This window comes from Rhinopithecus bieti, unplaced genomic scaffold (assembly GCF_001698545.2).
Source record: "Rhinopithecus bieti isolate Rb0 unplaced genomic scaffold, ASM169854v2 scaffold_10354, whole genome shotgun sequence".
In the NCBI taxonomy this organism is placed as follows: Eukaryota; Metazoa; Chordata; class Mammalia; order Primates; family Cercopithecidae; genus Rhinopithecus; species Rhinopithecus bieti.
The window spans coordinates 1,208,934-1,234,568 of record NW_016806491.1 but is presented as its reverse complement, the minus strand read 5'-3'; the positions used below and the strand labels follow the sequence as shown (position 1 = coordinate 1,234,568).

The 25,635-nt window shown below is 45.3% G+C and overlaps 1 protein-coding gene across 5 annotated transcripts in view; it reads right to left on the bottom strand.

Annotated features, from left to right (window-relative positions):
• The window catches only part of GABRR1 (gamma-aminobutyric acid type A receptor subunit rho1), a 52,596-nt gene extending 27,617 nt beyond the window's left edge, over positions 1-24,979 (bottom strand). For 3 of the 5 annotated variants that reach the window (XM_017876815.1, XM_017876810.1, XM_017876812.1), the window contains exon 1: positions 11,996-12,572. Coding sequence is in view for 3 of the 5 variants with exons in the window: in XM_017876810.1 (XP_017732299.1) it covers positions 11,996-12,117 (122 nt within the window). In the remaining 2 variants the exon portion in view is untranslated. Of the gene's footprint in view, positions 1-11,995; positions 12,573-24,806 lie in introns of those variants that run through there. The other 2 variants (XM_017876813.1, XM_017876811.1) reach the window with 2 other exon arrangements.
• Positions 24,980-25,635: the final 656 nt, after the last annotated feature.

Sequence of the window (25,635 nt, the reverse complement as noted above, 5' to 3'; positions counted from 1 at the left end):
GCACACCCCCCCAACCCCCGCCCTCCTCCAGAGCCACTGAGAACACCAGAGTACATCTCTCAATCCTCCTCCAGAGCCACTGAGAACACCAGGGTACATCCAGTTCTAGCTCCACTTCTTAGATATGTATCTGCTCATACGGGTCCATTTTTCTGATGTGCATAAAGGCCATGAAAGGCCAGCTGGGGCCTTGCCCACAGCAGTCAGGCGGCCAGTCCTGGCTGACCTCCTTCTCAACGTCCCCCACCCTGCCCCTGCTGTCTTGCCCTCTCCATCCCCACCCTGCTGCCTTAGGTGTCATTACTTAGCATATGGGAGGCAGCAGGCTTTCCTGCCTGTGGTCTCATCCTTCTCTAATCCAACCATCCCACCAATACCATGGAATGAAAATCACAATTATGTCACTTCCCCTCTTAAAACCCTTCATCCTCAAAGTAAAATCCATGGAAGTTGCGCATATAAGGCCCATAGTAAGGCTCCTACTCACTTTCCCACTCTCAGCTCCCACTCTGCCCCCAACTTCTTGCTGTTGTCAATTACATCTCTATGCTTTGCTCCCGATGTCCCAACTGTCTGGAATTCCCTTCCTGTAAGTCTTCATACCCTTTGTTATCCAGACAGCTCCATGCATTCCCAGATAAAATACCACCTCCTGAAAGCATTCTTGAGTTTTTCTCCTTCCCACTGAATTCAGTGCTTCTCTCCTTTACATGCTTTCATCAGAATGTGCACACCGTGCTGTTGTGGCAATAGGCCTTCTGACCATCCCACTCACTTCACCGTGGGATCAATAGATGAGAAACTCTATTTTTTTTCTTTTTTTTGAAACAAGATCTCTCTCTGTTGCCCAAGGCTGGAGTACAGTGGTGCAATTATAGCTCACTGCAGCCTCAACCGCCTAGGTTAAAGCAATTCTCCTGCCTTAGCCTCCCAAGTAGCTGGGACCACAGGTGTGTGACACCATGCCCAGCTAATTAAAAAAACCAAAATCGTAGTGAAGGGGTCTCACTATGTTGTCCAAGCTAGTCTCCACATCCTAGGTTCAAGGGATCCTCCCGCCTCAAACTCACACAGTGCTGGGATTATAGTTGTGAGCCACCATGCCTGGCCTCTATGTTACACATCTCTATAAACCCTTAGCAGTGTGCAGAATTGACTTTACAAAGACAGGCATGAAATATGGAAGGAGAAGCACAAACTCAAGGGTGTAATTCCGCAGAATTGAAGGGACCCATAAAAATGAGTCAAGGGAGGCCAGAGTCTAAATGAGACTCAGGAGACATGGTAAAGACAAGCAGAATTCTTTCCAGTTGCATCCTGAGCTAGGAGAGTCAGTAGAAGGAAGTATACCACTTGGAGAAGATGAAGCAAGATTTCATTTTTTTTAATTTTGTTTTTTTTTTTTTTTTTTTGAAGACAGGGTCTCACTCTGTTGCCCAGGCTACAATGCAGTAGCACAATCTCAGCTCACTGCAGCCTTGACCTCCTGAGCTCAAGCTATCCTCTCACCTCAGCCTCCTGAGTAACTGGGATTACAGGCATTCGCCACCATGCCAAGCTAAGTTTTGTATTTTTTGTGGAGTCGGGGTTTTGCCATGTTGCCCAGGCTCGTCTTGAACCCCTGAGCTCAAGTGATCTGCCCGCCTCAGCCTCCCAAATGCTGGGATTACAAGTGTGAGCCACCGCGCCTGGCAGAGATGAGGCAATGTTAATAAACAGTTACGATGAGGCTGAGATTCTGCTAACAGAATCCAATTTTACTTTGCTATTCTCCATCAAAGAGTGTGGTCTTCAGGAAGAGAGAAAAGAATTATTTGCTACCAGAATAGTGGACATGTAGCATACAACCATCTAAGGCTCAGCCCTGATTACACATTGGAATCACCTGAGGAGCTTAAAAATCCCAGGCCACAGAGCAGACCAATTAAATCAGAACCTCTAAGGGTAGGACCCAGTCATCAACCGTTTTCAAATCTCACGTGATTTCAATGTTCAACCAAGTTGTGATTTCTAATTTTAAAAATGGAGCTCCTTTGCACAGCTCTCTGAGGCCATGACCTGGTACAGCAGGAAGACAACAGGCAGTCAGGAAGCCAGCACACTGCCTTGAACCCGTTTTGCTTACTGGTGGGAGATGGCAAGTTGCTTCTCTCCAGATCTGTTTCCTCAGCTGTGAAGTAAGGGTTTAGGCAATGAGATGGCTTCGAAACCTTTCAAGTCCATTCCAGAAGTCAGCAGGCTCCCTGAGATGTGAGAGGCGCTTCACTGCTCTAGTCCTGTTGGCTGAAGGCGATGCTAGAAAGGTAGGTCCGCTGCCAGAGCTGCACCAATAGGGGTGTGGGTTCCACACAGACCCGCTAGCACTGGGGGTGTGTGTGTGTTTAACTTTCATTAATTTAATGAGCATGCACCCATCATGTTATTTATATTGCATTTCTTGAATTGTTATAGGGGCTGTGCATTCTTCCACATAATGAGTTGAGCATTTTGTATTTTTCCTTGGCTGTAAATATTAAATAGTTCATTTCCTTTGATTCCTTCCTAAGTGGATTTTTGGTAACTACTACTTTGCTTTTCAAATCATGTTCTCTAAAATGTGTGTGTGATGGTTAATTTTATGGGTAAACTTGGTTAGACCATGGTATTGGTTCTGGTCAAACATCAGTTTAAATGTTACTGTGATGATATTTTTAAAAGAGGTGATTAACAGTTAGATCAGCGGACTTTAAGTAAAGCAGATTACCCTCCATCATGTGGGGAGCCCCCATCCAGTCAGCTGTGGGCCTTCAGAGAAAAGACTAAGGTTTCTCAAAGAAGAAGGAATTTGCTTCCAGACTGCCTTCCTACTCAAGACAGCAACACGCCAACTTCTGCCAGAACTTCCAGCCTGCTAGTCTGCCCTGCAGATCTCAGACTTGGCAGTCCCCACAAATGTGTGATCCAGACAGAGAAAGGCATAAGGATATGGATGTGGACAGCCTATTGCTTCTCTTCCTCTGGAGATCCCTGACGGATAGAGTGTGAACACTCCTTGACCTCTGAGGCCTGCACATCTGAGGGAGATCTGAGCTGTTGCCTGCAGCCAAAGGACCGCGAGGCCTGTCTGGGGTGGGGGTACCAACCCAGCTTTGACCTATCAGCTTCTGTCCGGTCTCAGGGTATTTGATCAAGCTGTCTTGCCACCATTACTGACTTCTGTTCCCACAAACTTGGGCCCCTAACACACAGACAGCCCTGGCCTGCTACTGCCTTGCCACAGAGTAAAAAGAACACATCAAGAATATGTTTGTCTAACTGCTTCTTAGATAAGATCTCAGCCTATAGTCCAAGTTGCGGACTTAAATGAAAAATCTCAGCCTACATCATCTCTTTTTTCCCCTTGTACATATGTCTGAATTCCTATGCCTGGGAATACCATATGCCTTCCCACTTGAAGATGTCAGGTTACTTTATTTATTTGTTTATTTATTTATTTATTTATTCTTAATTTAAAGCTCTGAATTTTGTCCACCTATTTTCTTTATTAGAATTCTCAGATTGTGTTATTCCCATTTCTCATAGAACGTACTACTTTCTAACTTGTAGATATCTATTTGACCCTAATGCCAACATTTTAGACTCTTCTCAATGCCTTTAGAGTGAAATTCCCATAGCCAACTAAATGTCTCAGTGCTTAAAAACAGAAACAAAACAAACAAAAACGAGTATTTGTCAAGGGGACAGCCTGTAATGCATTTCAGAATGTGAAATTGTGGATGGAATATCTCTACCTCGCTTCACCTCCCGCCCTCTCGCCTGGGGAGTAGAGCAGAGACCAGGCCTTCAACAGAGGTTAGTCAAGACTCACGAGGTCTTCTCAATGCTATCACCGCAATCCCAAGAGCCACCACTGCTTGTCTGAGGTTAGATTTATTTGATGAGGCAGCTTACGGTATTGGAAGGAGTGCACACTTGGCATCAGTCAGACTTCAGTGTGAATTCCAGGGGAGCCACAAACTAGCTGTTAACCTTGGGCAGTGGCACCTCTGATCTTTCTGTGTCTCAGTTTCCTATAAAATGGGGGGAATAATACTAACTTTACTGGCGTGCTGTAAGAATTAAGCAAGAAAATGTTAATTTGAACCACAGAAAATGGCTGACATTCAACTGTTTGTGACGTACAAAAACATATTTACTTGGTTCAACCTGAGTTTTATGTCCATCAATATAACTTTCTTTCGTTTTCTGATGGCGAGAGGAGAGCACCAGAAGTGGAAACGTGGGGTCTGTGGGGGCTCTGCAGGTATGTTATATGACTATGGCACAAGTTTGTGTAACTTTTTGAGCCTTGCTTTTTTCATCTTTAAAGTGAGGGGTTTCTAAGGTCCTTGAAGGTCTGACATTCTGCAGAATTTTTTTTTTTTTTTTTTTTTTTTTTTTTTTTTTTGGAGATAGATCTTACTCTGTCACCCAGGCTGGAATGCAGTGTCACAATCTCAGCTCACAGAAGCCTCGACCTCCCAGGTTCAAGTGATCCTCCCACCTCAGCCTCCCAAGTAGCTAGGACCACAGGTGTGTGCCACCACACCTGGGTACTTTTGCTTGCTTTTGTAGAAATGAGGCCTCACTATGATCCCTAGGCTGGTCTCGAACTCCTGGGATCAAGCAATCCTCCTGACTTGGCCTCCCAAAGTGCTGGGATTACAGGTGTGAGCCATCATGCCCAGCCTTCTGCAGAATTTTGATTTTGTATTCACAAAACGGTCTGACGAAGGTCTGTCTCCCCCACTAGACTGTCAGCACCTCGAGGGGAGGAGCAGGTCTTTTCAGCTTACCACTGCCTCCCAAGCCATGGGCACAGTGCCTGGAGTATAGTGCCCTCAATACATATTTGTTGAATGAATGAATGAAGTACAGGAAATAGCAAGGGTCAGGATTCACTCATTTATTCATGCCCAACATTTCATGAACATTCACCATTGTTCTTGATTGTGGGGAAACAAGGATAAATGCACCCTCAAGGGGCTCACAGTCTAGAAGCAGAGACAAATGAGATAAAAAAGGCGATGCTGAGTGATTAGTCCTTAGACAGAAGAGTGGTGGAGAGCTGCAGAAGCTCAGAAGTAAGCCGCCTAATTGAGACTTGAGAGGCAGGGGGTGAGGGAGGGCCCCGGAAGGCTTCTCAGAGGAGGTGACACCGCTGCTAAATATTGGAGGGAGAAAAAAAACGGGTCAGAGAAATAAGAAAGAGAATGGCATTGTGAGCATGGGAGCAGAAGGTGCAGAGGCCTTAGGAGACTGCAAGGAGGAGGGGCAGGTCGTAATCAGCAGGGAGACAAGGACCAGGCAGCACAAAGTGGAGACTCAAAAGTTCAAGCAAACTTTCTGGGGAGCAGAGGGACAAGACGAAGAGAGTGCTACTAGCTTCAGAGAAAATCAAATTTCAAGGTGTTTAGGGTGATCAGAGACCCAGTCCATAATCCCACAGCTTTCTCTTTGTCACGCATCACAAGGATTTGACAGCAACACCTCATGCCACATTGTTGCCACCCCGGCCTCTCTTCATCCTTTGAAACCTCCGACGTCCCTCCTACCCTAAAGCTCTCCTGTCTTCCTCTTTCACCTTCATCCCGTCTCAGTCTTTCAGTTCACACCAAGTTTCTTGTAAACACTGTCTATATTCACTCCATTTTCTCTTCTCCTCTCCTCAACCCACTGACATCTGTCTCTTTGTGGGATGATCATTAATGACACGTAGCTACCATATCTAGGGCTCACTTCTCAGTCCTCTAACTAGTTGATTTTGACCTTGTAGTGATCTGACCACTCCCTCCTTCTTAAAACCCTTGACACCTCACTAGAACCCCTTCCTAGTCAGAAAGCCTCTGATGGCACAGCCTGCATCTCATTGAGTGATTGGTGAAGAGCTCATTGCCCAGTGTAGTGCCTGCCCTGTAATAAGCATTTGATAACTGTGGAAAAAAATGCGCCTCTTAACATCCACGACACCTCTGTGTTCCAGTTCTATACCCGTTTCTCTGGTCACTCATTTCCAGCTTCTGTCATTGAGTCCCCTTCCTTTATCTTCTCCTGAAATGCTGCTCTTCCCCAAGGTCTGTCCTTGATCTGGTCCTTATTTCATGCCACATGCCATCTCTGGCCACCTCATCCATTGCCACCTATGGGGAACTCCCTTTAAATCTAATTCTCCAGGCCCAGTTTCCTTCTTGAGCTGCAGACTTATATCCCTTCCTGCTGACTGGTCAGCTTTCTCTTGGTATCTTGCAAGCACATCTAGGTCCATATGTTCATACCAAACTCACCACCTTCACCCCCAAACCTACTCCTCCGCCTCTCTCCTTCCTGGCACCACCATCTACTGAGTCGTACAATCCAAATACCTGCTGAACATTCACCCTAAACTTCTCCCTTACCCTGAAGCCAATCAGATTCTGACCATTCTAGCTCCTTGAAATCTCTCATATTCATTCCTCCCCCAACCCCATCCTGTTCATTCCACTATGAATGAGCTTTGCACCAGCTCTTACCTGGCTTCAGACTCTGGTCATAGACTCTGGATTACTTTCTCTGTTTCCCCTCTAGCCCCCTTCCTGGTGTTCCATCATGCTGCTGAGCAAGGAAGCATCGTCTCTCTGAAATGGAAATCTGCTGAGACCATTCAGCTCCTCTTTACCTTCAGAATAAATGTGAATTCTTTAGCACGACAAAGAATGCATGATAATGTACTTCCAGCTTCTGATAGGATCAGTTTGCCCTCCCACAGCCTGAGCTGGCATTGTCCAGGGGCCTGTAGTGTAGACAGCTTGTGTTTCCATTCTTCCAGGGAAGAGAGGAGGAGAGGACAGACAGTAAGTTTTGGGTTTTGTTTTGTTTTGTTTTGTTTTGTTTTGTTTCTGAGACAGAGTCAGATGGGCCCAGGCTGGAGTACAGTGGCATGATCACGGCTCACTGCAGCCTTGACATCCCAGTCTCAAGCCATTCTCCCACTTCAGCTTCTTGAGTAGCTGGGACTACAGGCACATCTCACCATGCCCAGCTACTTTTTTTGTACTTTTTATAGAAACGGGGTCTCACTTTGTTCCCCAGGCTGGTCTTGAACTTCTGGGCTCAAGTTATCCTCATGTCTCAGTCTTCCAAAGTGCTGGGATTACAGGCATGAGCCACCATGCCCAGCCTGAGACAGTAAGTTTTGATTTATTCTAGAAACATTGCCCAGTGCCCTGGCATTCTGATCTTGATTCTGCATGATTGGTGAAGATGGGTCCTATCTGGATGTGCCTCCCATGGAGATTCTGGGAAAACATGAATTATTTGCTGGGGTGTAGACTAGACTGAGGTAGGTAAGGTGCATAGGGAGTAAAATGTTAAGAGCCAGTCACTCTCTGGGGCATGTAAGCACCTCCTTCAGTTTTGCACCCTAGGCACCTCAGTAGACTCACCCTCTGGTGTGCCCATGTTTACCTAAGCTATTTTATTAGCATGACCATGTAAAGAAGCCTGGATACAAATTACCAGCAGCTTATGGATTTAGAGTCTGGATGAAATTCAGTAAGCCCTTTAAAAGTTTAGGCTACATAAAAATGAAGTTTAACCTAGCTGGTGGGGTATAAGTTGGGTCCACCTAACATTCTGGAAAGAAATTTGCCCACATGTATCTGGAGCTTTCAATGTTTTTGTTTGTTCCATTTGATCCATACCACTTCAAGGAGTCTATCCTAATTAAATAATTATGTATGTGAACAACTCTTCTTATGTACAAAGACGTACAAACAGAATATTTGTAGTAACAAAGAGGAAGCAGCCAAATGTCTGTAAATAGAGAAAAACACTTAAATGGTAGCACACTGTGCATTAATTTACATATTTGCATTATTATGCAGCCAATCAAATGATAATTCTATTGACTTTTAAAATAAGTAAACATGCAGACAATATTATATTAAATACAATAAGATTATAAAGCTATATGTATAGCATAATTCCAAACTACTTAGTATTCAGTATATGCTTACCAAAAAAGGCAAGAAGAAAATACACAAAAATGTTAACAAGGTTACTTCTGGGTTTGGAGATTATGGGCAATTCTTGGACGTTTTAAAAATTTTTTTCTCTTTTTTTTGGTAAATTTAAATAATAGTTATATGTGTCTTTCATAACTAAAGAAATGAAAGTTTTAAAAGTAAAATTACAAAGAAATTTTATTTCACTCTCTAAGATCAGTAACAAGACTCACTCTCACCACTTCTATTCAACCATAGTACCAGAAGTCCTTGCCAAAGCAGTTAGACAAGAGAAAGAAAGAAAAGGCATAGAAATAGGAAAGAAAGAAGTGAAATTGTTGCTGTTTGCTGATGACATGATCTTATACATAGAAAACCCTAAAGACTTCACCAAGAAAACTGTCAGAACTAATGAACAAATACAAGAAAGTTGCAGATTCAATTCAACATGCAAAAATCAGAAGTGTTTCTATATACTAGCAACAAACTATCTAAAAAAAGAAATTAAAAAAATCCAATATACAGTGGTTACAAAAAAAAGACTACCTAATAAACTTGACTGAGGAGGTGAAAAATTTGTACAATGAAAACTGTAAAACACCAGTGAAAGAAATTAAAAGAGACACAAATAAATGGAAAGGTATGTTCATGGGTTGAAAGAATTGATATTGTTAAAATGTCCATACTCCCAAAGTGATCTGCAGATTCAGTACAATCCTTGTCAAAACTCCAAGTCATTTTTCATAAGCATAAAAAAAAATCCTGAAATTCATATGGTACCACAAAAGATCCCAAATAGCCAAAATGATCTCGAGCAAAAAAAACAAAGCTGGAGGCATCACACTACCTGATTTCAAGCTATATTACAAAGCTATAGTAATTAAAACATCATGGAACTGGAATATAGATGAACACATTAACCAGTGAAACAGAAGAGAGAGCCTAATAATAAACCCATACATTTACAATCAATTGATTTTCAGCAAAGGTCCTAAAAACACACAATGGAAAAAAAAAGTCTCTCCAATAAATGTTGAGAAAACTGAATATCCACATGCAGAAGAATGAAATCGGACCTTCCATCTCACACCATATACAAGAATCAACTCAAAATGGATTAAAGACTTAAGTGTAAGACCTGAAACTGTAAAACTGATAGAGGAAAACATAGGAGAAAAGTTACACAATATTGGTCTAGGGAGTGAATTTTTTGCATTTGACTCCAAAAGCTTGGGCAACAAAAGCAAACAGACAAATGAGATTACATCAAACTAAAAAGTTTCTGCACAGCAGAATAAATAACTAATGCAGTGAAGAGACAACCTGTAGATTGGAAGAAAATATTTGTAGGCACATACATCTGATAAGGGGTTCATATCTAAAATATAGAAGAAAAACAACTCAGTAGCAAGAAAACGAGTAACCTGATTAAAAATGGGCAAAGGACTTGAATAGACATTTTTCAAAACAAGGCATACAAGTGGCCAACAGATATATGAAAAAATGCTCAACATCATTAGTCATTAGGGAAATGCAAATCTGAACCACAATAAGATATCATCTCACACCAGTCAGAATAGCTATTATCAAAAAGATGGCCAGGCATGGTGGCTCATGTCTGTAATCCTGGCACTTTTGGAGGCCAAGGTGGGAGAATCACTTGAAGCCAGGAGCTTGAGACCAGCCTGGGCAACATAGTGAGACCCTGTCTACAGAAAAAATTTTTTTTAATTAGCCAAGTATTCATAAATTAATGAAACCATTATAATCCAGCCTAGGTAACAGGGCAAGACCCTGTCTCTAAAACAAACAAAAAACAAAACAAACTTAAAAAGATGAACAATAACAAGAATTGGCGAAGATGTGGAGAAAAGAAAATCCTTGTAACACCGTTGGTGGGAAGGTAAATTAGCACAGCCTTTATGGAAAACTAGACGGAGGTTCCTCTAAAAACTAAACACAGAATTACCATATGATCCAGCAATCCCATGTCCAGGTACATATCCAAAGGACTTAAAATCAGTTTGTTGAAGAGATATCGGCACTCTCATTTTCATTGCAACATTATTCACAATAGCCAAGTTATAGAAACATCCTAAAGTGTCCATCAATGGATGAATGGATAAAGAGAATGTGATATACAATGGAATACTATTCAACCTTAGAAAAAGAAATTCTGTCATTTGCAACAGCATGGATAAACCTGGAGGAGATTATGCTTAATGAAATAAGCCAAGCATCAAAGACAAATACCATATAATCTCATTTGTATGTGAAATCTAAAACAATAGAAATCATATTAACAGAGAGCAGAATGATGGTTACCAGAGGCTGGGAGATTGAGGGTATGAGATGTTGGCCAAGAGGTAGTTTCAGTTAGACAGGAGGAATAGTTTTTTGAGACATATTGCACAGCAGGGTGACCATAGTTAAAAATAGTGTATTGTATATTGCAGAAGTGCTGAGTAAATTTCAAATGTTCTCACCACAAAAAAATAGTAAGTATTTGTGGTAATGGATACATTAATTAGACTTAATCATTCCACATTGCATGTATATATCCTTACATCATTTTGTATGTACTCCATTAATATATACAGTCATAATTTATCAATTAAAATATAAATTTTTAAAATAAATTATTTAAAAGAAAGTCTATTTCACTCTCTTAGACTTCCTAATCACCGATATTTGTGAATAGGTTGCCACTCTAACTCTGACTTGGGAAAAGTTTTTGATGAAGACCAACAGAGTTTGTTGTTGTTGTGGCTTTTAATCCCTATAAGCACATTTGGATCAAATAATCTCTATGGCTGTACCACTCCACAAGTTCCAGTGTTTGCCCAAGCACCTTCTGACTCTGATGGTAATAGGGCACAGTGGCCTCTCTTAGTACCCCAGGGCTCACCATGACCACTGGATATTTCAGCTCCTAGTTTTGTTAAGAACAGCTTGAAACAATGCTGTGAGCTACAGCTGCCTGTCTGGGAGCCCATGTGAGGAGGGCTCCCTCCAGCCCCAGAGGGAGGGCACTGAGGCGCTAGACACACAGCCCTCCTCCTAACCCCAAACTCTCAAAAGCTAGATTTCTTTTCATATTCACTGATCTCTCAGACTCTATTTATATTTACACTCAAAGAAAGGTGAAGTTCAATTTGAAGCTAAGGCTAATAAAGGACCAAGAATCAACAACGCCCTACTGTCTCCATTTCCTCATCAGTACAAAGAGAGCACTGGATTAGGTTGTCTCCAAGTCTCCTGTATTATTGACTGATGCCGGGCAAGCAGGTTGCATCCCAGATAGACATTGCCAGTGCTGCCGTCAGAATGGCCCAGGCGAGGCCGAGTGCTAAGGGGCTGGTGGGGAACCTGGTTTCCTGTCTAAGCTCCCTCTGCAAGTGCTGGCAGACAGGGCAGCATGCACCTTTGGTGTTGACCACAGGCAAGCACTTGCCTGCAGGCACCTCCGTCCCTGGCCCTCCCCATTTACAGGTAGTGGACCATCTAATAATGATCCTTCTAGTCATACAGCTTGGAGAAAGCTACTTTCTTTTAAAATATTAAAAAGTGATTAACAAATCTAACAGAAATAATTACAGCAGAATCATTCTCATGAAATATAGGTCCCACTGGTAATTTGAGAATTCACAGATTTGTTCTAACCCTAGGACACAGACAGCAAATAATTGCCCTTGATTTTTATTTTTAGTGTGCATATATTCTATTTTCCAGAACCTACCTTTCACCCAGGACAATTCATAAGGAATTTTAAAATATGCACTGATAAAATGATCTAATCTAGCATCATTTTAAAAGACAACGTAATTCTAACCTTCTAAAAGCAGGGCAGCAGGAGAACAAAGGGAAAGGAAAGAAAAAGGCATCTACACAAAATACCATATGCTGGAAATGATGCTCAGTTTCTAGAACAATACTGTAAGCTCGCTTTGCGCACCCTCTTTTCCTAAATCCTCTATCCCTAAATGTCCACTCACCTGCCTTTCTTAGACATCTCGTGGACTTCTCTTCCAGGCCAGTGCACTCTGCTTTCAGTGGCCAAAACCCATCCCCACCACAAAAGAAAGATGCCAAATTTCATATTTGGGACAGTCAACATGGGTTTCCAAATTCAAACAGCTCTCTCCAGAAACAGCAAAAAGGAAAATGTTGTTCTTTTTCTCTCTTTAAGACATTATTGGTCTGTTCATTATTAGAAGGATGTTTACTCATGCAAAAAAAATCAACCCACAGGATGCAATCTGGAGAGCAGGAGAAAGCAATTTCCACTAAACCTATAAATCCTCCTACGTCAGATGTCAGGGATTTTCTGAACTGAGGTTGAATTCCTGTGTCCCAGTGGAACAATTATTTTGGCCGGTCTAAATTAGTTCATCATCAAATGTGGTAAAAATGTTGGTGAAAGTCTTATTTTCTGGTACGTTGAATAAAAGGAAAGTAAAAATGGACCAAAGCAATTTTCAAAAGGAGTAAGGCCAGAGGTGCAGAACTGCTTTCTATGTTCACACTAATGAGCTCCTCCCTGGATCTATTTTAAGCTTACAGCCATTATTATTTGCTTTAGCTGAGGGCTGGATTTGAACAGCTCCCTGCCCCCACTTCCTGTGGCTGAATCCCTGAAACCCCAGGGCCTGGTACCTGCGTGGGCTGTCTATATGGCTGAGATTGGGAGGGCAACTGGGGAAGAGGCTTTTTTGTCTTTGTTTGGCACAGAAATAAGTAAATTTCCTTGTCAGTTGCATTATTCTTATCATGAACTTCACTGCAATTTCCACATTTCAAAAATACCAGTAATAAATTAACTGTAGCCTCAAGTCTGTATTATTTATAGACAGTTTTTCTTTTGCTTTGATGCTTACTCCAAGACTCTGCTATAATCCACAGGCCAGAGTTTGTGTCTTCATCAAAAGACAGTCTCAGAGCCTCGTGGAAGAGACTGTTCTAGGTACTCCAAACTATTATCTCTTCAAAGCTGAGCTGATATGGTTTTGATAACTTTCAGACTGTACTGGTAAACTGAGTCAGGATTCCCAGAACTCTATAGCTGAAAAGCAGTTTCACACAACTGCTAACCCAAGATACAACAGAATGAGAATTAATTACACAGGACTGAACGAATTGATGAGAGAAATTTTGTTGGGGTTATTTGAAATGTAGTTGTTTTAAGGTTCTGTTTCCAGATCGTAAGAAGCCTTGTCTTTCTCTTCTTATGCTATCTGTAATTCACAATAAGTTTTTAAATTCTGCTTTTATAAACCAAAATGAAGTATTCTTGAATGATATATGATTCTCACTGACACGATTCTCCTTATTTGAATTCAGAAACTCTTACCCAGTCTCTTAACATTTCTTGGCAATATAGTTGTTTGCATAGGTTTAGTAAGAATCTGTCCTCCCTTTTGCCAAAATACAACTGGAAGTGAGAGGTGACAATGTGCCAGCAGCCCTCGCTCTTGGCGCCTCCTAGGCCTCAGCATCCACTCTGGGGGCGTTTGAGGAGCCCTTCAGCCTGCCACAGCACTGTGGGAGCCCCTCTCTGGGCTAGCTGAGGCTGGAGTCACCTCCCTCTGCTTGCGGGAAGGTGGGGAGGGAGAGGCGCTGGCAGGAACCCGGGCTGTGGGAGGCGCTCGCGTGCCAGCGGGAGTTCCAGAGGGCGCAGTCGTGGGCTTGGTGGGCCCTGCACCCAGAGCGGCTGGCTGGTGCAGTTGGCCAGGGCAGTGAGGGACTTAGCACCCAGGCCAGCAGCTGCAGAGGGTGCCGGCGGGCCAGTACTACACTGGAGTTCTCGCCAGGCCCCAGCTGCCTCCGTGCGGGGCAGGGCTGGGGACCTGCAGCCCCTATGTCCAAGCACCCCTCTCCCTGTGGTGGGCTCCTGCAGGGCCCAAGGCTCCCAGACGGAATCCACCCCTGCTCCATGGCACTCTGTCCCATCGACCACCCATGGGCTGAGGAGTGCAGGCAGGGCTCGGGACTGGCCGCAGCTCTGCCTGCAGCCCCCATGTGAGATCCACTAGGTGAAGCCAGCTGGGCTCCTGAGTCTAGTGGGGACTTGGAGAACTTTTATGTCTAGCTAAGGGATTGTCACACCAATCAGCACTCTGTGCCTAGCTCAGGGTTTGTAAATACATCCTAGGCCTCAGCATCCACTCTGGGGGCGTTTGAGGAGCCCTTCAGCCTGCCACAGCACTGTGGGAGCCCCTCTCTGGGCTAGCTGAGGCTGGAGTCACCTCCCTCTGCTTGCGGGAAGGTGGGGAGGGAGAGGCGCTGGCAGGAACCCGGGCTGTGGGAGGCGCTCGCGTGCCAGCGGGAGTTCCAGAGGGCGCAGTCGTGGGCTTGGTGGGCCCTGCACCCAGAGCGGCTGGCTGGTGCAGTTGGCCAGGGCAGTGAGGGACTTAGCACCCAGGCCAGCAGCTGCAGAGGGTGCCGGCGGGCCAGTACTACACTGGAGTTCTCGCCAGGCCCCAGCTGCCTCCGTGCGGGGCAGGGCTGGGGACCTGCAGCCCCCTATGTCCAAGCACCCCTCTCCCTGTGGTGGGCTCCTGCAGGGCCCAAGGCTCCCAGACGGAATCCACCCCCTGCTCCATGGCACTCTGTCCCATCGACCACCCATGGGCTGAGGAGTGCAGGCAGGGCTCGGGACTGGCCGCAGCTCTGCCTGCAGCCCCCATGTGAGATCCACTAGGTGAAGCCAGCTGGGCTCCTGAGTCTAGTGGGGACTTGGAGAACTTTTATGTCTAGCTAAGGGATTGTCACACCAATCAGCACTCTGTGCCTAGCTCAGGGTTTGTAAATACACCAATCTGTACTCTGTGTCTAGCTCAAGGTTTGTAAATACACCAATTGATACTCTGTATCTAGCTAACCTGGTGGGGAGTTGGAGAACTTCTCCATCTAGCACTCTGCCTCTAGCTCAAGGATTGTAAAGGCACCAAGCAGCACTCTGTCAAAATGGACCAAACAGCTCTCTGTAAAATGGACCAATCAGCTCTCTGTAAAATGGACCAATCAGCAGGATGTGGGTGGGGTCAGATAAGGGAATAAAAGCAGGCTGCCCCAGCTATAAGTGGCAACCTGCTGGGATCCCCTTCCGCGCTGGTGGAAGCTTTGTTCTTTCACTCTTTGCAATAAATCTTGCTGCTGCTCACTCTTTGGGTCCACGCTGCCTCTAAGAGCTGTTAACACTCACCGTGAAGGTCTGCAGCTTCTCTCCTGTTAGCGAGACTACAAACCAACCAGAAGGAAGAAGCTCCAGACACAGCTAAATGTCTGAAGGAACAAACTCTGGACACACCATCTTTAAGAACTGTAACACTCACCGTGAGGGTCTGTGGCTTCATTCTTGAAGTCAGCGAGACCAAGAACCCACCCATTCCAGACACATTTTGGCGACCACAAAGGGACTATTGCCTATCCCCAAGTGCTGACACTTTCGCCTATTGCGGTGAGACTTTCACCTATCACCAAGCAGTGGGACACTGACTATCACCGAGTGGTGAGCACCAACGGACCCCTTTCGCTTGCTATTCTGTCCTATTTTTCCTTAGAATTCGTGGGCTGAATACCGGGCACTTGTTGGCCAGTTAAAAGCGACTAGCGCAGCCGCCGGACTTAAGACAAGGGTGTCAGGCTTTTTGGGAAAGGGCTCTCTAACAACCCCCGACTCTTTGGAGTTGGGAGCGTTGGTTCGCCTAGAACCAGATTCCGCTTTTGCTGTACTTCTGGGCTGAGCCGAGGGTCGACTGAGAGGAAAGTCATGCAGCTCCAGGGTCCCGACAAGTTGGTTGACCCTGCGGCCATGAGCAGAACTCTCAAAGGCATGTCACCCAAGTGAGACTCGCCCATCTATTCTATCTACTCTGACCCTTGCCCCTGGGTCCTAATGCCTGCCAGACAAACTTCCTCTCACCTCTCTTCTCTGAGGTTAGTCCCGCTTCTAAAAATCGATCCCTGTCCCTGGTGGTTTTCCAGTTTCTCCTGTAAGAATGACTTCTAGTATGAACTCCAAGACTCTGTTACCTTCTTTAGGCACCCGGACTCACCAATCAGAAAGACAGTTTTTGCTCAAAGCCCTGTCATAGCAGGGACTACCTGGAATTTTAGGATCCCTGCTCAGACTAACAGGCCTAACAAAAGCTATTCCTGAAAGCTAGGATATGGGGAGCCTCAGCAATTGTATCCTTCCTATTCATGTAAGTGAGGACAAAAGATGTCACTATTCCAACCCTGGAGATCCCTTCCCTCCCTCAGGGTATGGCCCTCCACTTCAGTTTTGGAGTATAACATCTTTATAGGACAGGGGTAAAGTCCTAATGCTAACAGGAGAATGCTTAGGACTCTAACAGGTTTTCAAGAATGCGTCAGTAAAGGCCACTAAATCCGATTTTTCTCAGTCCGGTTCTCCATGTGGTCTGGGTGGACAGGCAAGGGTACAGGGTTTCGAGAATGCATTGGTAAGAGCCACTAAATCCGACCTTCCTTGGTCCTCCACGTGGTCTGGGGGAAAAACTAGTGTTTCTGCTGCTGTGTTGGTGAGTGCAACTATTCTGATCAGCAGAGTCCAGGGACCGTTGCAGGTTCTTGGACAAGGGTTGTTTCTGCTGCTGCATCAGTGAGCGCAACTATTCCGATCAGCAGGGTCCGGGGACCATTGTGGATTCTTGGGAAGGGGGAGAAACAAAACAAACCGAAATCGCAGGCGGTTTTGTCTTTCAGATGGCAAACACTCAGGCATCAACAGGCTCACCCTTGAAATGCATCCTAAGCCATTGGGACCAATTTGACCCACAAACCCTGAAAAAGAGGCGGCTCATTTTTTTCTGCACTATGGCTTGGCTGCAATATTCTCTCTCTGATGGGGAAAAATGTTCACCTGAGGGAAGTACAAATTACAATACTATCCTGTGGCTTGACCTTTTTTGTAAGAGGGAAGGCAAATGGAGTGAAATACCTTATGTCCAAGCTTTCTTTTCATTGAGGGAGAATACACAACTATGCAAAGCTTACAATTTACATCCCACAGGAGGACCTCTCAGCTTACCCTCATATCCTAGCCTCTCTATAGCTCCCCTTCCTGTTAATGATAATCCTCCTCTACTCTCCCCTGACCAGAAGGAAATAAGCAAAGAAATCTCCAAAGAACCACAGAAACCCCAAGGCTATTGGTTATGTCCCCTCAAGCTGTAGGAGGAGGGGAATTTGGCCCAATCTGGCTACATGTCCCCTTCTCCCTCTGTGATTTAAAGCAGATCAAGACAGACCTGGGGAAGTTTTCAGATGATCCTGATAGGTGTGTAGATGTCCTACAGGGTCTAGGGCAAACCTTCAACCTCACTTGGAGAGATGTCATGCTATTGTTAGATCAAACCCTGGCCTTTAGTGAAAAGGATGCAGCTTTGGCTGCAGCCCGAGAGTTTGGAGATACCTGGTATCTCAGTCAACTAAATGATAGAATGACAGCTGAAGAAAGAGACAAATTCCCTACCGGTCAGCAAGCCATCCCCAGTATGGATCCCCACTGACACCTTGACTCAGATCATGGAGACTGGAGTCGTAAACATCTGTTGACCTGTGTTCTAGAAGGACTAAGGAGAATTAGGAAAAAGCCCATGAATTATTCAATGATGTCCACCATAACCCAGGGAAAGGAAGAAAATCCTTCTGCCTTCCTCGAGCGGCTATGGGAGGCCTTAAGAAAATATACTCCCCTGTCACCTGAATCACTTGAAGGTCAATTGATTCTAAAAGATAAGTTNTTTAAAAACTCAAGGTTTAGTAAGGAAATGCAGCAATCCCTGCAACACCCCAATTCTAGGAGTACAAAACTGAATGGTCAGTGGAGACTAGTGCAAGATCTTAGACTCATCAATGAGGCAGTAATTCGTCTATATCCAGTTGTACCCAACACCTATACCCTGCTCTCTCAAATACCAGAGGAAGCAGAATGGTTCACGGTTCTGGACCTCAAGGATGCCTTTTTCTGTATTCCCCTGCACTCTGACTCCCAGTTTCTTTTTGCCTTTGAGGATCCCACAGACCACATGTCCCAACTTACATGGACGGTCTTGCCCCGAGGGTTTAGGGACAGCCCTCATCTGTTTGGTCATTCACCGGCCCAAGATCTAGGCCACTTCTCAAGTCCAGGCACTCTGGTCCTTCAGTATGTGGATGATTTACTTTTGGCTACCAGTTCGGAAGCCTCATACCAGCAGGCTACTCTAGATTTCTTGAACTTTCTAGCTAATCAAGGATACAAGGTGTCTAGGTTGAAGGCCCAGCTTTGCCTACAGCAGGTCAAATATCTAGGCCTAATCTTAGCCAGGGGGACCAGGGCCCTCAGCAAGGAACGAATACAACCTATACTGACTTATCTTTGCCCTAAGAAATTAAAATAGTTGCAGGGGTTCCTTGGAATTACCGGCTTTTGCCGACTATGGATCCCTGGATACAGCAATATAGCCAGGCCCCTCTATACTCTAATCAAGGAAACCCAGAAGGCAAATACTCATCTAGTAGAATGGGAACCAGAGGCAGAAACAGCCTTCAAAACTTTAAAGCAAGCCCTAGTACAAGCTCCAGCTTTAAGCCTTCCCACAGGACAAAACTTCTCTCTGTCTGTCACAGAGAGAGCAGGTATAGCTCTTGGAGTCCTTACTCAGACTCGTGGGACAACCCCACAACCAGTGGCATACCTAAGTAAGGAAATTGATGTAGTAGCAAAAGGCTGGCCTCACTGTTTATCGGTAGTTGCGGCAGCGGCTGTCTTAGTGTCAGAGGCTATCAAGATAATACAAGGAAAGGATCTCACTGTCTGGACTACTCATGATGTAAATGGCATACTAGGTGCCAAAGGAAGTTTATGGCTATCAGACAACCGCCTACTTAGATACCAGGTGCTACTCCTTGAGGGACCAGTGCTTCAAATACATACGTGCATGGCCCTCAACCCTGCCACTTTTCTCCCAGAGGATGGGGAACCAATCGAGCATGACTACCAAATTATAGTACAGACTTATGCTGTTCGCGATGATCTCTTAGAAGTCCCCTTAGCTAATCCTGACCTTAACCTATATACTGATGGAAGTTCATTTGTGAAGAATGGGATATGAAGGGCATGTTATGCCATAGTTAGTGATGTAACATACTTGAAAGTAAGCCTCTTTCCCCAGGGACCAGTGCCAAGTTAGCAGAACTAGTGACACTTACCCGAGCCTTAGAACTGGGAAAGGGAAAAAGAATAAATGTGTATACAGATAGCAAGTATGTTTATCTAATGCTACATGCCCATGCTGCAATGTGGAAAGAAAAGGAGTTCCTAACCTCTGGGGGAACCCCCATTAAATACCACAAGGAAATTACAGAGTTATTGCACACAGTGCAAAAACCCAAGGAGGTGGCAGTCTTACACTGCCAAAGCCATCAAAATGGGAAGGAGAGGGGAGAACAGCAGCATAAGCAGCTGGCAGAGGCAGGGAAATACCAGCAAGAAGGAAAGAGAGGAAGAGACAAAGAGGGAGTCAGAGAGAAAGAGAGACAAAGGAGAAGTTGAAGAGAAAGAAAGAGAGATGGACGTAGTAAAGAAAAAACAATGTACCCTATTCCTTTAAAAGCCCCCAGGGTAAATTTCTAAATGTCTACTCAGCCAAGGCATGTTCTTCTTATGTGGAACGTCAACCTGTATCTGCCTTCCCAGTAACTGGACTGGCACTTGCATCTTAGTCTTTCTAAGTCCCAATATTAATATTGCCCAAGGAAATCAGACCTTATCAGTATGCCTCAAAGCTCGAGTCCGTTAATACAGAGCCATACAACTAATACCCCTACTTATAGGGTTAGGAATGGCTGCTGCTGCTACAGAAACTGGAATAGCTGGTTTATCTACTTCATTATCCTACTACCACACACTCTCAAAGGATTTCTCAGACAGTTTGCAAGAAATAACAAAATTTATCCTTACTTTACAATCCCAAATAGACTCTTTAGCAGCAGTAACTCTCCAAAACTGCCGAGGCCTAGACCTCCTCACTGCTGAGAAAGGAGGACTCTGCACCTTCTTAGGGGAAGAGTGTGGTTTTTACACTAACCAGTCAGGGATAGTACGAGATGCCGCTTGGCATTTACAGGAAAATGCTTCTGAAATCAGACAATACCTTTCAAACTCTTATACCAACCTCTGGAGTTGGGCAACATGGCTTCTCCCCTTTCTAGGCCCTGTGGCAGCCATCTTGCTGTTACTCATCTTTGGGGCCTGTATCTTTAACTTTCTTGTCAAATGTGTTTCCTCTAGAATCAAGGCCATCAAGCTACAGATGGTCTTACAAATGGAACCCCAAACGAGCTCAACCAACAACTTCTACCAAGGACCACTGGACTGACCGCTGGCACTTTCACTGGCCTAGAGAACTTCCCTCTGGAGGACACCACAACTGCAGGGCCTCTTCATCGCCCCTATCCAGCAGGAAGTAACTAGAGCAGTCATTGGCCAAATTCCCAACAGCAGTTAGGGTGTCCTGTTTAGAGGGGGGATTGAGAGGTGACAACATACTAGCAGCCCTCGCTCTCAGTGCCGCCTCGGCCTCGGCGTCCACTCTGGCAGTGCTTGGGAGCCCTTCAGCCTGCCACGGCACGGTGGGAGCCCCTCTCTGGGCTGGCTGAGGCCGGAGCTGCCTCCCTCTGCTTGCGGGGAGGTGTGGAGGGAGAGGCACGGGTGGCAACCGGGGCTGCGCATGGTGCTAACGGGGCCAGCGTGAGTTCTGGCAGGCATGGGCGCGGGCTTGGAGGGCCCTGCACATGGAGTGGCTGGCAGTGCCGCTGGCCCAGGGCAGTGAGGGGCTTAGCACCCGGGTCAGCAGCTGCAGAGGGTGCCAGTGTGCCGGCACTGCACTCGAGTTCTCGCCAGGCCTCAGCTGCCTCCCTGCAGGGCAGGCTTGGAGCCTGCAGCCTGCCATGTCCGAGCCCTCCCCTGCAGTGGGCTCCCACACAACCCGAGCTGCCCCCTGCTCCATGGCGCCTGGTCCCATCGACTGCCCGAGGGCTGAGGAGTGCAGGTGCGGCTCGGGACTGGCTGGCAGCTCTGCCTGCAGCCCCGGTGTAGCATCCACTTGGGGAAGCCAGCTGGGCTCCTGAGTCTAGTGGGGACTTGGAGAACTTTTATGTCTAGCTAAGGGATCATAAACACACCAATCAGCACTCTGTGTCTAGCTCAAGGTTTGTAAATACACCAATCAGTACTCTGCATCTAGCTCAAGGTTTGTAAATACACCAATTTGTACTCTGTATCTATCTAACCTGGTGGGGACTTGGAGAACTTCTCCATCTAGCACTCTGCATCTAGCTCAAGGGTTGTAAGCATACCAATCAGCACTCTGTCAAAACGGACCAATCAGCTCTCTGTAAAATGGACCAATCAGCACTCTGTCAAAATGGACCAATCAGCTCTCTGTAAAATGGACCAATCAGCAGGATGTGGGTGGGGTCAGATAAGGGAATAAAAGCAGGCTGCCGGAGCTTGCAGTGGAAACTTGATGATGGGGGTCCTCTTCCACACTAGTGGAAGCTTTGTTCTTTCACTCTTTGCAATAAATCTTGCTGCTGCTCACTCTTTGGGTCCACGCTGCATGTAAGAGTTGTAACGCTCACCGTGAAGGTCTGCAGCTTCACCCCTGTCAGTGAGACCACAAACCCACCAGAAGGAAGAAGCTCCAGACACATCTGAATGTCTGAAGGAGCAAACTCCGGACACACCATCTCTAAGAACTGTTTACTCTCACCGCAAGTGTCCGCGACTTCATTCTTGAAGTCAGTGAGACCAAGAACCCACCAATTCCGGACACAGAAGCATCAGTTATGCAATGAAAGCCTTGCCTTAAATGCCCTGTTTGAGAATAATGTTAATTTAGTGAAGTGTGACAAGCCATTTTAAGGAATAAAGGTTGGCTGTACTTACGGAACCAATGCCTACAATGTCCTCTCAGGAAAACTGAGGTAGGTCCACTTTATAGTGTTCAGTCTTACAGTTAGTAAGGAAAGTCACTTCCAGGCAAGTACTTGGGGGTGTTTTTCTGAAACCTCTAGAAGAAAGGAATTCACGCAAATCTATAGGTACTGCAGGTAAACTTTGGTGGAGTTTCTTGGGCTTGGTCTCCTAATTTTAGCAGGATAGAAAATAATAGACATGGCCGGGCATGGTGGCTCATGCCTGTAATCCTAGCTCTTTGGGAGGCCAGGGTGGGAAGATCACCTGAGGTCAGGAGTTCGAGACCAGCCTGGCCAACATGATGAAACCCTGTCCCTACTAAAAATACAAAAATTAGCCAGATGTGGTGGCATATGCCTGTAATCCCAGGTACTCAGGACGCTGAGACAGGAGAATCGCTTGAACCTGGGAGGTAGAGGTTGCAGAGAGCTGAGATTGCGCCACTGCACTCCAGTCTGGGCAACAAAGAGTGAAATTCCGTCCCCCAAAAAGAAAAGGATAGACACTTTTAGAAGTCCAATCTAAGATGCCTTATGATAAGTTCTAGGCAGAAGCTAATTTGGAATCATTCAACACTGTATGACTCTAGGTTTTGCAAAGCAAACTTCAAAGGAGGTCTCTATGATGCATAACTCTCTTGATGCACTGTGGAAGTAATTAGCCAAACCTAAGGAGTCCAGCCTTTTTTTGTGATCAAGAATAATCTTTAGAATTGTATATAATAACAAGGAGAAGGAAGATGGTCAGGAAAAATTGTCAAACTTTGAAATGAGCAAAAGAGATTACTGGGTGTTCTTTCAATAGAATGCTGAGCCTTGTCCAGTGGGACCTCCAGGGATTGTCTCATCCTATAGGAATGTATGCCTTTGATTGTCTTTAGGCTATTTTACAATTCTCTTTTTTTTTTTTTTTTTTTTTGAGACGGAGTCTTGCTCAGTCGCCCAGGCTGGAGTGCAGTGGGGCGATCTCGGCTCACTGCAAGCTCCGCCTCCCGGGTTCACGCCATTCTCCTGGCTCAGCCTCCCAAGTAGCTGGGACCACAGGCCCCTGCCACCACGCCCGGCTAATTTTTTGCATTTTTAGTAGAGATGGGGTTTCACCGTGTTAGCCAGGCTGGTCTCGATCTCTCGACCTCGTGATCCGCCCACCTCGGCCTCCCAAAGTGCTGGGATTACAGGCGTGAGCCACCGCGCCTGGCCCATTACAATTCTCTAATAGTAGATGTTAACACGTAGAAAACTGATAGTAACGCATATCCTTCCTGTCCATAACTATGCAAATTATTCCTTTTGTGCTGTGGAGAGTATAAATCTCTATAAATCAAGTCCTTATTTGAACCAGTTGTAACATCTTACTGGTCCCTTAGCTAAATAATGAGTTAAATAAAATCTTCAATGTCTGTTCATTTTATAGTTAGGTGAGAGTCATGATTATATCCTCTTATATAAATCATCCTTTAATGTACTTTCAATTAATAGATGTCAAAAACATTCAACATATAGAAATAAAGGCAGAATATGTGATGTCTCCCGAGGTCAACGTAAGCTAAGCATGGTTAGATAATTAAGTTGTGGTGACTTGCTGATTTAAAGACCAAATTTTAAGGGAGACATTCTGGGGCTGAGTACATCAAAATGAACAATACAATAAGGCATTAAATTGGGGAGGTAGAAAGGACATTAAATGGCTCTTAATGCCCAGATTGGAAAATATCTTTCTTTCTTGTTTAGAGGATCCTGGGCTAGCTCCAGGAGCCAGGAGCCTGGGCATAACCAAAGAGAGCAAACCAGAAGGCCTCAAACACGCATTTCCTACCCTCTCTTAGCTAAGCAGACAGCTGGTTCAGCAGGTCCCCAGTTAGCTTGATGGCAGGACAGATGGTACCAGCTGCTGAGCCTTTGCAACAAGGCCACTTCCTCCACCCGGAAGTTCCTATGGCAGAACCTTGAGGGGAGGGGCCCTGTCTTAGAGCCCTTTCTGCTTTGGGCTTGAGCCAACCATGCATCCCTCTTACTGCTATCATGAGAGCTCAGAAAGCTATGACATTTCGCTACTTTGCTGCTTGTAAATGTTCTTAATCAACGTTATTTCCCACTAACAACATGTGGCTCTAATGCGGAGAGTATCTGTGCCCTCTTTATAGGACAAGGATGTAGTAGGGAGCTGTAAAGAGGCCTGAGAGAACCGGTTAGGGCCAGCATCAGAGCATATTAAGGATCCAGACTGACTTACTGAACTATAACACTTCAGACCAATTTTTAAAAATACTTTTTTTTTTTGAGACAGAGTTTTGTTCTCATTGCCCAGGCTGGAGTGTAATGGCACGATCTCAGCTTACTGCAAACTCTGCCTCCCGGGTTCAAGCGATTCTCCTGCCTCAGCCTCCCAAGTAGCTGGGATTACAGGCATGCGCCACTAGGCCCGGCTAATTTTGTATTTTTAGTAGAGATGGGATTTCTCCATGTTGGTCAGGCTGGTCTCCAACTCCCGACCTCAGGTGATCCGCCTACCTCAGCCTCCCAAATTGCTGGGATTACAGGCGTGAGCCACTGCACCTGGCCAAAAACACTATTTTTTGACAAAACTCTTCTTTTCCTTTATTGAGTGTACCAGCCTTCTCTCTCTTATCACTCTCCTTTTTATTCCTCAGCCATCATGGCCTTCCTTGCAGCAATGCAGGGTCTCCAGGGCAATGATTTCATCAGCAGAGGAAGGACCAGGCAGTACTTAACTCCACCTTATATTCTCATGGCCATCCAATGTCCCCTTGCCCCAAGCCCTTAGAGCCAACCCAACACCACACACAAGGCACTCACTGACTGATGGGTGAACTGCAGGCAGCACACCGAGCTGCTCCAGACAGTGGCTGCAGGTGCTCATCAGCTGCTTGCACGTGCTCCCTGCAGCACATTTTCTAGCCACAGTCAGCCCTCTGCATTCATGGGCTTTCCATCTGTAGATTCAACCAAGTACAGATCAAAAATATCTGGGGATAGAAAAATAATTAAAGAACACAAATTCAAAAACTGATATAGTATAACAACTACTTGCTAGTATTTACATTGTATTAGATATTAGAAGTAATCTCGAGATTATTTCAAGTATACAGGAGAATGTGCATAGGTTATATGCAAATACTATCCCATTTTATGAAAGGACTTAAGCATCCATGGATTTTGGAATCCTTGGGGTCCTGGAACCAATCCCCTTGGTACTGAGGGATGACTGCACAAGTGCACCAATTTTGCTTCTGGCTCTGAGCTCAGGGCCTAAACACAATCTCCCAGTATTGGACTGGTTCTTGCCAGGTGGGGGATAAGGGACAATTAAAAAGGCAAAGGAAAGGAATTTGATGAAACAATGACCCGAAGAGCCATTTTTCAGTTCCTAAAGCAGCTGCTGCTTTACTCACTATATTGCCAAGCCTACAATTTAAGCTGCTTGTAATCGAACCATGGAAAGATCAATAAAAAGATAGAATAGCATTTCTTTGTCATGGAACAGCTTAGAGGTGAGTGGTCCAGGCTGATGGGAATCTGCTCCAGAACGAAGTGCTCTTTGTCTTGTTCCTCTTTCTCAGGGTGTGGTCTTTGTGTACCTGGTTAAAGTTGGGCTTCCAGTAGGCAGAGAAGACATGAAAGGCAA